The 14,725-nt window shown below is 34.6% G+C and overlaps 1 protein-coding gene across 1 annotated transcript in view; it reads left to right on the top strand.

The window, feature by feature from the left end:
• The window catches only part of LOC118744233, a 62,160-nt gene extending 48,055 nt beyond the window's left edge, over positions 1–14,105 (top strand). Inside the window, exon 4 of the mRNA XM_036477153.1 lies at positions 13,886–14,105. Within this exon, the coding sequence (XP_036333046.1) occupies positions 13,886–14,105 (220 nt within the window). The remainder of the gene's footprint in view (positions 1–13,885) is intronic.
• Positions 14,106–14,725: the final 620 nt, after the last annotated feature.

Raw genomic sequence — 14,725 nt, 5'->3', positions numbered from 1 at the left:
ACAGTTCGTCGTTTTATCTTCTCCGACACCCGTCATTCCCAGAAACAGGACCGTAGATCTTGCGTAGAATAGTTCTTTCGAATGCCCCCAAAGCCTTCTCATCTTTGTTCGACATCGTCCAAGTTTCTGCGCCTTATTAAAGGACGAGCTTGATACGAGATTTGTAGAGCGTGATTTTTTTTTTGTCGAGAGAGGGGATCTGCTTTTCAATTGCCTACCGAGCCCAAAGTAGCACCTGTTGGCAAGAATTATTCTTCGCTCGATCTCCAGGCTGACATTGTTGGTGGTGTTTATGCTGGATCCTAAGTAGACTAAGTCATTCACTACTTCAAAGTTATAGCTGCTAACAGTGACGTGCGTCCCGAAAGGCGTGGACTCTTTATATATTGCCAGGAGATACTTTGTCTTGCCCTCGTTCACCGCTAGACCAACCTCTTTAGCTTCTTTTTCTAAACTGGTAAATTCTGTGGTTACGTTCCTTTGTTTCAAACCTACAATGTCGCCAGTGGCATTGTTTTGTTGCTATATATGGTGCCGCTGCGATTCAGATTGGAAGCGCTTATTACGCGTTCCAGCATCAGATTGAAAAAGTCGCACGAGAGCGAATAGCTTTGTCTATAACCTCGTTCGGTCTCAAACGGCACGGAGAGGTCCTTCCCAATTTGGACGGAGCTGAAGGTTGTGCTCAACGCTACTCTACATAACCGTATTTGTTTTGCAGGGATCCCATATTTAGACATGGCGTCGTACAGGCAGGTCCTCCTCGATAATTTAGATATTAAACTATGTTATGTTATGCTACGTCAAGGTATGTTATCTCATGTTATGTCATGTTATGTTATGTTATATCATATTATGTTATGTTACGTTATGTTATATTATGTTATATTTATTAAGTTGTATTTTGTTACGTTATGCTATGTAATGTGGATGGATGGATGTGGACGCAACCTTCGAAAATATTATTTTATTTAATGGGAACCTTTTCTTCAAAAAAAAAAAAAATTCAGATTCATGGCCTACTGGGAGCCGGCAGCTATTACTTAGTTATTACTTGTGCATACTACTGGGTCACGCATCAAACCTGTGTTCTCTCGCGTGGCGATACTTGCATCAGACCTCTCGGCTACGATGTCCACGTTCAATTTTATGTAAATACACGAAAAAAAACTATTAAAAATGGAAAATAATTTTATTCAAATAATTTTATTTTTTTATTAAAATTGCTTCGAATTTAGATAATCTGAATTTCATATTGATATTCTTTTTCACGCGAATTGTTATTTCACTTGTCAATAACATTTATAATAGCAACTCAGAAATCAGATGTAAATTTTTGCAATTCTCAAACAATCGTGAGAACCTTGAAGAAGCGCCCAATTAGTGTGACCAGCAAAAGCATAATAGACCATTAACAATGCGTAGCTTAACGGACAGCAAAGTGGAATTTATATCATCGCTAATCTGCTTGTGCATCTCCAACAAAGTTGTGAACATTTATTTGATGTTGCTAATGTACATAGATACATATGTATTTTGATTTTAGATTTAAACAATTCACCACAGTCGTGAGCTGTCAAAATTTTGAGCTTTACTGAAAATGTAAAATGTGAATTCGTATTTAATTCTAATTAAGAGAACGGCATTAAATAATTTATTTATTAATATTTGCTTGTTGTGTATATGATCAGGTCAATTGCATACATATACTTATACTTATGTATGTGGCTTAGTAACAAAGTTGTAGCATATTTGTTTTGAAAAAAAAAACTGCGTGAGAAATGTTTTAAATAAATATGTATGTAGCTTGATTAGATTTGTTTACATAATATAAGCTTTATAAATATATGAGAGTCTTGTCACATGAGCTAGGACTTGTTCGCGCAAATGGAGAGCACAACATTTTGATTCTGCCCTTAGGTACTGATGCTTCAGAAAGTGCAACTTGTATAGCGCCGGTGACCTATGAAACAGATATGTATGTTAAAAGGATATTCGCTAGAAATGCCCTTTTCTCTACAGAGAGCTGTGACCAATCCACTCTATTTCAGAGCCGCTTACAACGAGTCACCAGTGTTAACGGGGATTCACTGCGTTAAAGGAATGAGACGGAGGTAGAATTTGGCGGCGTTACTGAGACAAAAGAAATCCATTTGTGTAGTCTGATGAATCGTTCATATCATTTTGGCCCTTTGGTGAATGCGGTAGGGTAGTGAGTGATACTTCCTACTTTGGTTGTATACTTGATGAAGACTGGTTCGAAAAAATTCGGTAATTCCAAGTAGGATCAAAGCGTAGCACCGACCACTTGAAGGCGACTTCAGCAAGACTAATCCTTGGCGCCGCGGCAAACCACGTTTTAAGGGTTGATTGTCACAAAACTGATCTTGCCTTGGCTTCGTAAAACATTACTCCTGCCTGCCGAAAACTTCGTCTACTTAAGTTATCAAGATCGCCGTACATACCCTCGGATCTTAGTCTTAATCTTAACTTTCATCTTAATCGTAATATTACTCTTAGTCTTGATCTTAATCTTAATCTCACTCTTAATTTTAATCTTAATCCAAATCTTAATCTTAATCTTTATCTTAGTCTTAATCTTAATCTTTATTTAATCTTTATCCAAATCCTAATCTTAATCTTAACCCTAATCTTAATCGTAATATTAATCGTAATATTAATCGTAATATTAATCTTAGTCTTAATATTAATCTTCATCTCAGTCTTAATGTAAATCTTAATCCTAATTCTATTCAAAATATTAATCTTAATCTCACTCCTAATTTTAGTCTTAGTCTTAACCTTAATCTTTGTCCTAGCCTTAATCTTAATCAATCTTTATATTAATCTACCTTAATCTTAATCTTAATCTTATTTTTAATCTTATTTTTCCCAAGCACCCACACGATACCCTCCCTTCTTCTGTCGCTTTTTCGTGTAATTGGATATTGGAATTGGAGCACAACGATTGGGTCCCTTTTTCTTACATCCTATCGATGTTTAAATTTACACCCAATCGAGCGCAAAGAAGTGTTACTCCAAGAATTAGGTATGTGAACAAATAATTCAAGTTTTTGTTTGACCTTAAAATGGAATAATGCAAAAAAATATCTGATTAAATAAAAACTCAAATGCAAAGAAGATTAGCTCCACCTCAAGTTCGCGGAAAGGTGTGTCGAACGCATTCACACAAGCACACACTCTCGACGTCATAACCAATTTAATTAGCTGTTAATATTTCATTTGGAGCTTTGTATGTGGCAGTGGCATGCAACAAGTGCATTGCATGTTGCAATTAATGACCACGACAACATGTTGCACTTAAAAATGTTGCTGCAAAGTTGCCAAAGAATTTCGCGTACAAAGCAGCTAAAGAAATGCCGCCAATTGTGGGTTAAAAAAAGAAAACCCGCATGAAATACAAAAACACAACAAACAAATAACGTATGCAGCAACAAACAACAAATTAAGTGACAAATTATGCGTTTTAAATACCATTTTATGAGCAGCAATGCCCGCGGCGGAACTAATGTGCGCAAACGTTTTTTGTTTCTGTCTGTCTGGCATCGGAAAACATTTTTCTCCACTTCACTGTTTTTTTTTTTTTTTTACCAATTCCATGAAATGGCTAATAAAAGTGTGAAATTGCAACATTGACGCTTGCAATGCGCGCTTTTAAATGCCACAATGTGGCGGGTGTGCGGGCCTGCGATAGACGGTAGCCGCAATTTAAGCGCTATAATCGCTTAGACAAAAGGCTAGGCCGTCACAGGCTGCTTGTTGCAAGTGTAGCATGGTCGTTTTGTTGCAACTTAAGCTGTGTTTTGTTGCATTTAGCACTTTTCAAGTTGTGAGGTAATCACACCGCCAAGTGGATAAAATCAATTAGATTTGGGCACTAAAAGAGATAAGAATAAAACGAAGAAGAAGAAGAAGAATGAAACAATATCACAGCTAATTTGAAATCTGCAGTTTAATGGCCGCATAGGTATGTCCAGCGGAATAATTAAAGCTTTTGAAATGATGTTCTTTATACCACGCAAAATCATTTGAATTTCTCGCATTGTTGCTGGCAGAAAATGCACGTATCTATTAAATGTTGTGCTAAAGTCATAAAATTCCAGTTGCATTCATACGAAAATATTTGACACATTCACTACTTTAATATCCAAAACGATGATTACCTACATACACGTACGTACATAGTTAAATACGGTAAGCGTTTTTTTTTTTTGTGAGGTTCTTAGTTAATCCCGGTGTCGATTCGTTGTTATTAGAGGTGTTTAATGACCCGCAGATGGGTTAAAAATGCCATTAAGCATAAATGTAATGGCTCTAGTGTCTTTCGGTATTTCCTGGTGTACACATTTAGTAATTTAATCGCATGCCAACATTGTAGTCATTTGCTGATGTTGGAAACTTTATTGAAGTTTGTTCCTATGAATATCGATACCTGAGGAGAAGATCGACCTATCGCGGCAGCCAGTTCGAAAACGACCTATCTCAGAATTCAGTTCAAAAACGCCCTAATTCTGGGATATGGTGTTTTTCAATACAACTCTGAAATAGAGAGTTCTTCATTGAAAGTCTGAAGTAGGGCGTTCTTGAAAAGTTTTCTGAGATAGGGCGTTTTCGAACTGCGTACCAAGATATGTAGGTCGATCTTCCACTCAGGTGTAGATACTATGTATCTTCAATAATGTGTGAGAATATTTTCAAACATACAGTCGTATTCTAAAAAAACTAAGTGCGCCTGGACCACACTGGAGAAGTGAAACTTTCTATGTCTAACTTGTGTATTGAAAAACGATAAAAATATCGATAACAAAATCGATAAAAAATAATAATAATATTGACAACAAAATACCGATAAATAATCGATGACAAAATCGATAAAAACATAATCAATGAATTATCGGTAGTAAAATCGACAGTAAAATCGATAACAAAATCAATAACAAAATCGATAACAAATTCAACAAAAAGTTCGATAGCAAAATCGATAATAATATTGGTAGCAAAATCGATTAGAAAATCAATACAAATATCGATAACAAAATCGATAACAAAAACTGATCAAAATATCGATCAAAATATAGATAACAAAATCGATAAAACATATCGATAAAAAAAATCGATAAATAATTGATAACAAAATCGATAACAAAATCTTCTTCATTATATTTATCTTTGTTTATACCTTTATGTTTATCATTTTCTTCATCTATGTATTCCTCTTCATTTTGCCCCTATATAAGTAAAGTGTTTAAATTTACTTTGGTATTCATTTCAGCCTTTATCTTTTTGCATCCTTCTTTTTGTTTTTATTTTTATTTTTACCTTTGCCTTTATCCTTTTATTGATCTACATATATATCATCTTCACTTACATTCTTGTATTGCTCTTTTTCTAAGTGTTATTCTTTAACTTCTTATTAGCAAGTTTTTGTTAAATTAATAACATACATTCAAGAAGCCCTTGTTTTCGTCCCAGCCATTTCCATTGCACCATTTCCGTGTACAATTTCCGTTGAATTTGCCAATTTCGTCAGTATAAAGCCAATAATATTTTTAATTGCTTGGGTCAAATCCCAATAATAAGGCCTCTAAGCTTGTTTACTAATACGCACGATTCATAGCCACGCTGGTATGGAAATTTGTACAATTTTCAAAAAGGGGTGTAGAGTATAAATAAAACGACATTGATTGTAACTATTTTCATTGGCTCTTTTAGTTTCAAATTTTGACGTATATTTATACATAGGTATATATCCACATTCTTTTAAACATAACATACCAATGCTGGCTATTATCACTTGCCACATGCTGGCACATTTAAAGTATTTTAAAGTTAGTTCCTAAAAAACAATCATTGTTTTCAAAACAAAAAGCTAAAAGGATTATTAAAATTCTTGGTACATATTACATTTTTCCGTTATGAAACTTAGCGCTAATAAGTTTTAATGTGTCAATAAAAATAAAAGCGAAGATAAACGAAATCACCTAAAATTTGGATAAGAAATCCATGACGGCTCAATAGACGAGATTACAAGTATTCATACTCAAGTACGCATACAAACAAATATGTGGTTGGGCCTGGGATGGCGATATTGATGTATGTAAAGCGACTAAAGCACAACAATAACTTCTGCGCCAGGTGCGAGTTTGTTGCTTAAGTCTTTTATTTTCACATAAATTGTACGTATTTTGAAAGCGGGCAGAGAGCCAAGCAGTTAGCGTAGCAATGATAGCGTATACGGCCACTAAATGGTTGCTAAGTGCAATTTAACGGTCATAAAAGATGACAGCATAAAACTGCAACAACAACAGCCACCACTATCGCTAACTATTCACAAATACAGTTGAATAAAGGCAAAACGTATACAAAATTGTGAGTAGTAAATAAAGGCAGAAGAGACATTAAAGCACGAACGAGCAGTTCGTCGAGTGAGCGAAGGAGTCATAACTGACCAAGCATATGACAACAACAATAAATAGTGCAATGTTAAAACAATATGAAATCGCAACACTTCAACAACTTTTGCCTACAACTCATTCACTTTGTATTTACTCCAGCTATGGTTGCAATGCAAATAAACTCTGCGCTAGCGAATCGAAAACGATGCGGGGCTTGAATTTGGCGGCAGTGTAGCGTAAAGAAACACAGGTTTTTTTTAATTCATTGACACTTGCTAAAGTACCAAAAAAGCGCAACAGCCAAACCCATGCAAACTGCGTGAACCATCGACGAGTGAGTTCGTCAAAGAGTATGCCACTACTTCGAGTTGTGCACTTAGCCAATCAGGCAAGCCAACGTTGGCTGGCTGTTAGCTTCGTCTTTTTGTTTGGTGACATTTTGTCTGGCAAAGTAGTAAAAATTTGTACAATGGCTATTGTTGTGGTTGTTGTTGTTTCTCTTTTTGTAGTCGGTGCGCATGTCGTTGTGTGTTGCTGTGTTGAAGAAGTTGGCAAAGGTAAACAATGAAGAAAAATGTCGCTGAAATATAGCGCACATACTTGCTCATACTTAGATATTGACACACACCGTCACCTACACACCCAAACACACACACACGCGCGCTCAATTGTCCAAAAAAATGTTTTGTGTCACATAAGCGCTGTCATGTATGGTCGTAAATGTCAAAGTCACAAGATTGATTGGCCAGATTGTATGTTTTACTACAAGCATATGCGCTTGTGTGTGTGTGTGTGTGTACATATTTTTATGTGGGCAAACCAATTCAAATGCCAATTGACAATTGACAAACAATACGAGCGAGGTAATTTTTATTTTACGTTATTACAGTAAATAAAATATTAAATTTTTTTGTTTGAAAAATTTTTGTTTAGGGTTTAGTTGGCGCCGCAAGAAATTGTTGGCCCTATTTGCTAGTTTACATGAGGTGTAATGTCCTGGATAAAAATGAGATCATCCATTCAGGGACACATATTTTGCGGAAGTAATTTCATTATCTAAGCAAAAAAAAAAATGTTTGTCTTCCGAATGAGATGTTGCAGTTAGCTAGCTTTATATACACCCCGATTCACTTGAATGGGCTATAATATTCCTCAAGATCGATGCTTATGTTTGGGCTTTTGGGCATCAGAGAAGCTTGATTTTAATCTCGTTAAGCTCGGTAAATTTGAATGGCTCCATATTTTTCGAAATCTATTGGAAAATTTGGTTTACTCATTACATTGAGTTAATGCGGTAAAATTAGAAAAGCAGTGATAACTCCATAAACTTATTTAGCCTTGAAATTTGGATAATACGAAATAGTAATAGTAAGTCAACAAATACCGACAACTCTGTAAATATTATCGATAACTTGATAAATTTAATTAACTTGACAAATTTCGAAAATCCCATAATTTTTTAGCTCGATAAGTATACGCAAATTTTGACAACTAAGATTCTGTGCCGACAACTCAATAAACATTTTGAATAATTCGATACGTTGCGATAGCTGGATAACTCGAAAAGTTTCGTTAAATACAAACTTCTAAATTTTTTATGAGTGAATTTATTTCGATTCTTAGCGAAAAATTTCAATAAATTCTCTTAGCTTTCAGATACCTTAATTCTTATGCATTTTTCATTGTTCTCATGTACGTCTTTATCTTCAATTTCGCCTTTATTTTTTTTCTTCGTCGTTTTTGTCATTTATTTTTCCATTCATCTTTATTACAAAGTTTTATTTCAATTACGAAGTAAAACAAAATGCGAAAATAACTCAAATTGAATCAGCGACAACTACATATAAATACGGAAATTTTTAAACGACGATTTTGGCCGGAACCTTCAAGCAATTTTGAAACCATAAAAACTCTCCCTCTCCAAATGATATTTATTGTTGGTTTTGAAATCGGTGTGGTAGAATAGCCAAACGGTGACAAAACTTATGTCACCGCCATTCATTTTGACGCTGTTCTGGAGCTTTTTGCCTAGGACCTTATTTAGTCTAACTAACAGTCATGCTTAAGCTCTCGACGCAACGAAGTAATCACCAAAGAGTTTTAACTTCGCTCAATGAAAGTAGCACAAGTTTCATTATAATGACACTTGAGTGTATTTATATCAGCTATAGATAGTAATTAGATGGCAATAATGTGCCTATTTATCGTGCTGTTAGCAGAAACTTAACAAAGTTGCAATGGATGTGCCATAAACTGAACATTTAAAATATACCTCACAACGTAAGCTCTTTCTTATATTGGATTTTTATCAAATTTAAATGCTATATATGTGTGTAAGTACTTCCAAATGTACGTATGCTGTTAAGTGTATATGTAAGCAATTACGTAAATTTGTAATTAAAATTTGCCAAATGATGTAAATATTACGCAATTATTTAACTGCTGTCCACTTGAGTTACAAAGTAGCCGATGCCTAGCAACGATTGAATAGATGAATGACGGTATACGCCCATTAAAATATATGTATATGTACTGTACACATGTAGTATGTGAATGTATCTCAAACAAGTAAGGTTTAGACATTTGTCAGGAGGATTGTCCAGGTGCTCGATTATTTTGTTGCAAATTACATATGTATATGCGTTCGAATGTGTTTACGCAGGGTATAGGGTATGTCAACAAAAAAAAAGAAGAAATACTCATAATTAAACGCAATACTTCTACAAAAAAAAGCAGTGCAAAACTGTTGCCAGCTGATGGATTGAGGTATTTGAGTGGATAATATGGACACAACGATAAGTGGCAGCTCCAATATCCGAGTTATGTATCTACGCTTCAATTTGAACAACCCTTTAAATTTAATCATAAAAACATATATGCGGAGTTTTGCAATAATATGAGTACAATTTTTTCTGATTGTGTTTTTATTATTATTTCAACTCCTGCCGTCACTTTCCGCCTTCAGCCTGCTAATCTACGCATTGGCGGTGTGTAATAGAGAAGTTAAAGAAATTTATGGTTTATTTGATGAAGTTTATGGTTTTTGTTTTTATATGCGCTTGTCAGCTCATTTGTAAATATATTTCTCATACATTGACTAATACATATGTACATTAGGGTGGTCCTAAAATGGCGGAAGCAAAGTTTTATATCAGACTTCCTAAGCCTCAATGCCTTCGTCGATGCTACTATAGTCGAAGATATCACTTAAAAAATTTGGCACCGATTGGCGACGGTTAAGGCGTAACACAAATTTCAGATTTTTCTATGGAGATTAAAAAAATAAAATTAGTTTTTTCCTAATCTAATACCCAAAATCGATACTACCATAGTTGATGATATGACAAACAAATTTTGGTCTCGACGTCTTCATAGGGTAGTATGAAATTTGACCCCTGTGCGACTCGCCTTAACCGACTCCTATCGGGACTAAAATTTATATGTGATATCTTCGACTATGGTGGTATGGGTATTAGAAATTAATTTAAATTTTTTGAGTCCTTATAGCGGAATCTGAAATTTGCCCACCGTGCGACACGCCTTAACCGACTCCAATCGGGACCAAAATTTATATGTGATATCTGTGACCGTTGTATTACCGATCGAAGGGATGAGACTGTAGAAAATCGTTCATCTGATTTTTAAGGACCACCCCAATGTACATACATACATATATACATACATACACATTTCATGTTGGCTTGCGAGGACAGTTGTTTAGAGATAAGCCTGCTATCGGTTGGCTGATATCTCTGTTTTTTTTACTTTTTTGTTGTTGTTGTTTAATATTGCATAATACCTTTTATTAAAATCTATGCTCACTTAATTATAAGTACCAATAAAAGTATTTAGTGCTTCCAAAAAGTAGTAAATGTAAGATTTTATTACTTAATTTGTATAATTTGTCTCCATAAAAACCAGAGGGCATCGACAATGCAATTAACAAGGAAGCAGATGTGTCGGAAGCATACAAGCACCGGCTTTGTAAATAATAAATATTTTTTTAGTATTGTACGTTAATATTTCATCGCGACTATGCGTACAATAAAATAAAATCCCCATACGGTATTTACAATTACAAAAAAACGTCGTGAGTACCAGGTACTCATGAAATTTGATGTGCAAACATCTGTGTATGGCTCGGCAATGCATTTGGCGATTCAGTAATGGGAAATGTTTGAAATTATACATTAGCTAGGATTGCCAGTTACAGTTCTCTGGGTTTTGTTTAGAGCCCTGGGGATGTCTTCAAACGTAGAGCGTTGACTAGGTTATAAGGCACAAAATTACTTAAAAGAAAATCTTTTGTTTCGGAACTAAAACGTGACAAAAAATGTTTATATCTTTTTGTATTTATTTTATTATTGTTACAGCACAACGGGACAACAATTTCTCTATGATCAATATTTTTTATAAAAACACTTTGGTTGTCGAACAAATGAGCTCGGCCGGAAGTATCTGATATGAAGAACCTCAATCTGTCAAATGAACGAATTCCATACAATCTTCCATGACAAAATTAAGGTCATACCAAAACCAGGAATGACTGGAACTGTGCGAAGAGTGCAAAAAGAGGACAAATTAATGCGTGGGATTAATATACGCAAGTCAATTGAAATGCCAGTTAAAATTTCACGATCTAGAGAGTTTTTATGCATTTGTTTCACACGCATGCGAGTACCATCAAAGCGGTTAAATCATTTAAAGATTCAATAACGTAATTCTTGTGCTCCCGAACATGATCAGAATTAATTTAAGCAGGTTTTTTTCTGCATAAATTAATTATGTTGGAATGGAGAACATTCGATATTTCTCGATAGCTCGACAAATTTTAAAAACTTTATGAATTTCGGTAATTCGCTACATTTCAGTTAGTCGATACATTTCGATAATTCGATACGTATTGATAGCTCAATGAATTTCAAAAACGTTAAATTCCAATAACTCGATAAAATTCGATAACTCTACAAATTTCGATAAGTTTCGATAAATTTAGATAACTGTGCGTAGCCATAACTGGATAAATTTCGATAGCTCAAAAATTTAAATAAATCGACAAATATCGATATATGTCGATAACTCGATTTTGTTAGCTCCAAATAATATCGATAGCTCTGTGATTTGGAAGAAATTGATACATGACGACTACCCGATGAAGTTCGTTAACTCGATAAACTTCGGTAACTATAAATTTTGATCACCCGATAAGTTTTGATTATTCATATAAAGCTAAATTTCATTAATTTGATAAATTTCGACTATCCGATAAATTCTCATATCTCCGTAACTATCGATACATTTCGACAACTATCTTTCTGCGTCGCGATAAATTTCATAAACTCAATAGAAATTGATTAATAACTCGATACGTTCCGATAACTTAATAAACACGGACGATCCCATATATTTCGGTAATTATAAGCTTCAGTGATAAGTAACTTGATAACTTTCGATAACTAAATTTCTAAGGACTAGATACATTTCGATTCTTATTGACAAATTTCAACGAATTTTCTTACGCTTTCAGTTGCTCTAATAGTTACTTTTCACCAAGCCTTAACTGCAGTTTATGTCTACTGGAAAAAAGAGATTAAAACTGGAAGGTGGCAATTCCACCTATTAAGTAGAAGCAAACGAAAGGAAAAAAGCAAAAATTAAGAAATACGCCTTGCCGATTACCCCATGTTAAAATTCTTGGCACATACCTGAGTTCTTAACTGCAGTTGAGTCTTTGAAGAAAATAGGCTATATTTCTTATGTATGTATTAGAGAAGGGCGCGAGGTAATTATAGGGAAAAGAATATAGAATAGAGACACAGAAACTCAATCTTGAAACTATTTTGGGCTTTTAGAGATTTTCGGGATTCTCGAGACTTGTCGATAATTCTGTCGGTTTTGTTATCGATATTTTTTTATCGATATTGTGCTCGATATTGTCATCAATTTTACTATCGATATCTTCGGAACTTGTCGATATAACAATCGATATTTTTATCGCTATTTTTATCGATTATTTATTGATTTTGCTATTGTTTTGTTATCTATACTTTTATCGATTTTGTTATCGGTTTCGTTATCGATGTTTTTTATCGATTTTTATATCGATATTTTTGGATTTTATCGATATAACAATCGATATTTTTTTGATTTTGTTATCGATATTTTTATCGATTTTGTTAGCCATATATTTTATAGATTTTGCTATCGATTTTGTTATCGATATTTTTATAGATTTTGGTATCGATTTCGGTACCGAATCTTTTATCGATATTTTTATCGACTTTTTTTATCGATGTTTTTTGTTGATACTGTTTTCGATTTTCTATCGATTTTGCTATTGACATTTCTATCGAATTTTGTTATCGATTTTGTTGATGTTTCTATCGCTTTTGTTATCGATAGAGTACAAAGATAAAAATGAAGATAAAGGAAAAAAGAAAACATAAATGTAATTAGAACGAGCAGGGGTAGAGTTAGGGATCTAGGTAGAAAAAAGACAAAAATATAACCTTAAGCAAAAGCAGATGTATGTATGTATTTATGTATATTGGTTATAAGGCAGAATAGATATGTAAATTTTTGATATTTTGTAAATAAATAGGCAACTAATTCGACACTGTGATGACGCGCTGAGGTGGTAATTTTTATTTAATTGAAGGACACATATTGAGTTAAAATTACAATTTAAAATTGTATAAAATCGATACTAATGAAAATTATTATAAGCTAAAATAATTTAATCGGCTGATTTGAATGAGTTTAAAAGCCAAATTAATTTCGCTTTTGAAGTGATATTTCACAATACTTTTTGTTTTACCAAACAAAAAAAAAAAAACAATTAATCAAAGTTTGAAATTGTAACACATTTTCGATTTCGTTTCGATTTTAATGATATTAAAACCTAATTGAATTTTAATAAAATTTTTCAAACAAAAGAGGAGCAATAGAAAACTGGACCACCAACAAAGCGTGGCTAATCTAATGAACATTTCCAATAACTTACATACGAATACAACTTGCAGCTAAGTGCAACTTACATAAATCAACCTAGATTCATATGAATACGGGCACACTGTGGCTGTTGCTAAGTTCAATGATAATCAAAAATAACTCGGCCTTACAAGCAGTGAACTAGACCTTCCTGCACTGCTGTGGGCATGGCATCTGCCATGGTGGGTAACAATTTTTGTTCAAAATAAGCTTACAAATATTGCGGGCGTTGTATTTTTTTTTTGCTTTTTGTTTTTTGCTTTTTCACGGCTGGCTGATTGAATCTGGGCTGAATATCTCGCTGTGCTTGATTTTTCTTATTTGTAAATGCCAATTAAACTGATACAGTGTTGTTGTTGTTAAGCAAAATTGTTTTCCAGACATTGTTGTTCTTTTCATGGTGTTGTTGTTGTTGTTGTGGTTGATCGCCGCTGTGCTTCAATTACTTATTTAATCATAATTCGTTCGCGTTTCAACAGTCATCAATCATCAAATGAAATGCCGACGAACGAGGGGCACAGCAGCAGCAGCAGCAGCAACAGAGATGGAGACGACGGACTGAAGCAGCAAGAATGCCAAAGCGATAACCAAGGCGATGAAGCAAAAAATCCAATGCAAGGGAGGCGGAAAATCAGCGAGAAGCAACGGAGATCGACTGAAAATTTGCAACGTCAGCTGAAAGCAACAACAAACACTTAGCAACAAAAATACTTAACCGTGCAACAGTGGCAATTCACTGGCCGCAGCTAAACTAACTGTCAGCTTGACAGATTGCCAGGAATATATTAACGGAGTGCAACAAGTGGTGGGCTTGTGCGGACAGAGGAGAGCGACGTGGACGTTTTGAGGTACTGCAGCAAAGTTGGCGGAAGAAGAGAAAAAGCTTCAAACTCATTGCAGCATTGCAACATGGTGTTGGCCTTTGCTGCATATGCTCTTGACTGTCAAAGCGAAACTGCCAAAGCGCTGAAGGTTGTCCGACAGCGATGAATCTAAGAATCTGAATTTGACTAGTCGCCATAAACGCTTCGTTAGTAGACAAGCGTCGCTGCAGAGTTGATATGAAACAAAAATGCTCGTAGTAAACGGTATCCATTGTGGTCATACAAAACGAAGAAAAACAGTGGCAGCAACTAAAGCAACACAGTATACAATAATAACAACAATTATCTTATCGGCTCAAGAGTCAATCTGGTTGAACTTGTGCGCTCGCGATCACACAAATCAATCGATCACGTTTCGTGCCAACCGAATGAGAGCATTCGGAAGAAAAAGTATTCATAAACCAAGTGAAGAGCAGAGCTTAGTAAGACGCTACT

Source organism: Rhagoletis pomonella, unplaced genomic scaffold (assembly GCF_013731165.1).
Source record: "Rhagoletis pomonella isolate Grant_MI unplaced genomic scaffold, Rhpom_1.0 Rhpom_scaffold_00001, whole genome shotgun sequence".
Classification (NCBI taxonomy): domain Eukaryota; kingdom Metazoa; phylum Arthropoda; class Insecta; order Diptera; family Tephritidae; genus Rhagoletis; species Rhagoletis pomonella.
The sequence above is the reverse complement of the archived record's forward strand: the minus strand, read 5'-3'. Positions and strand labels throughout refer to the sequence as shown.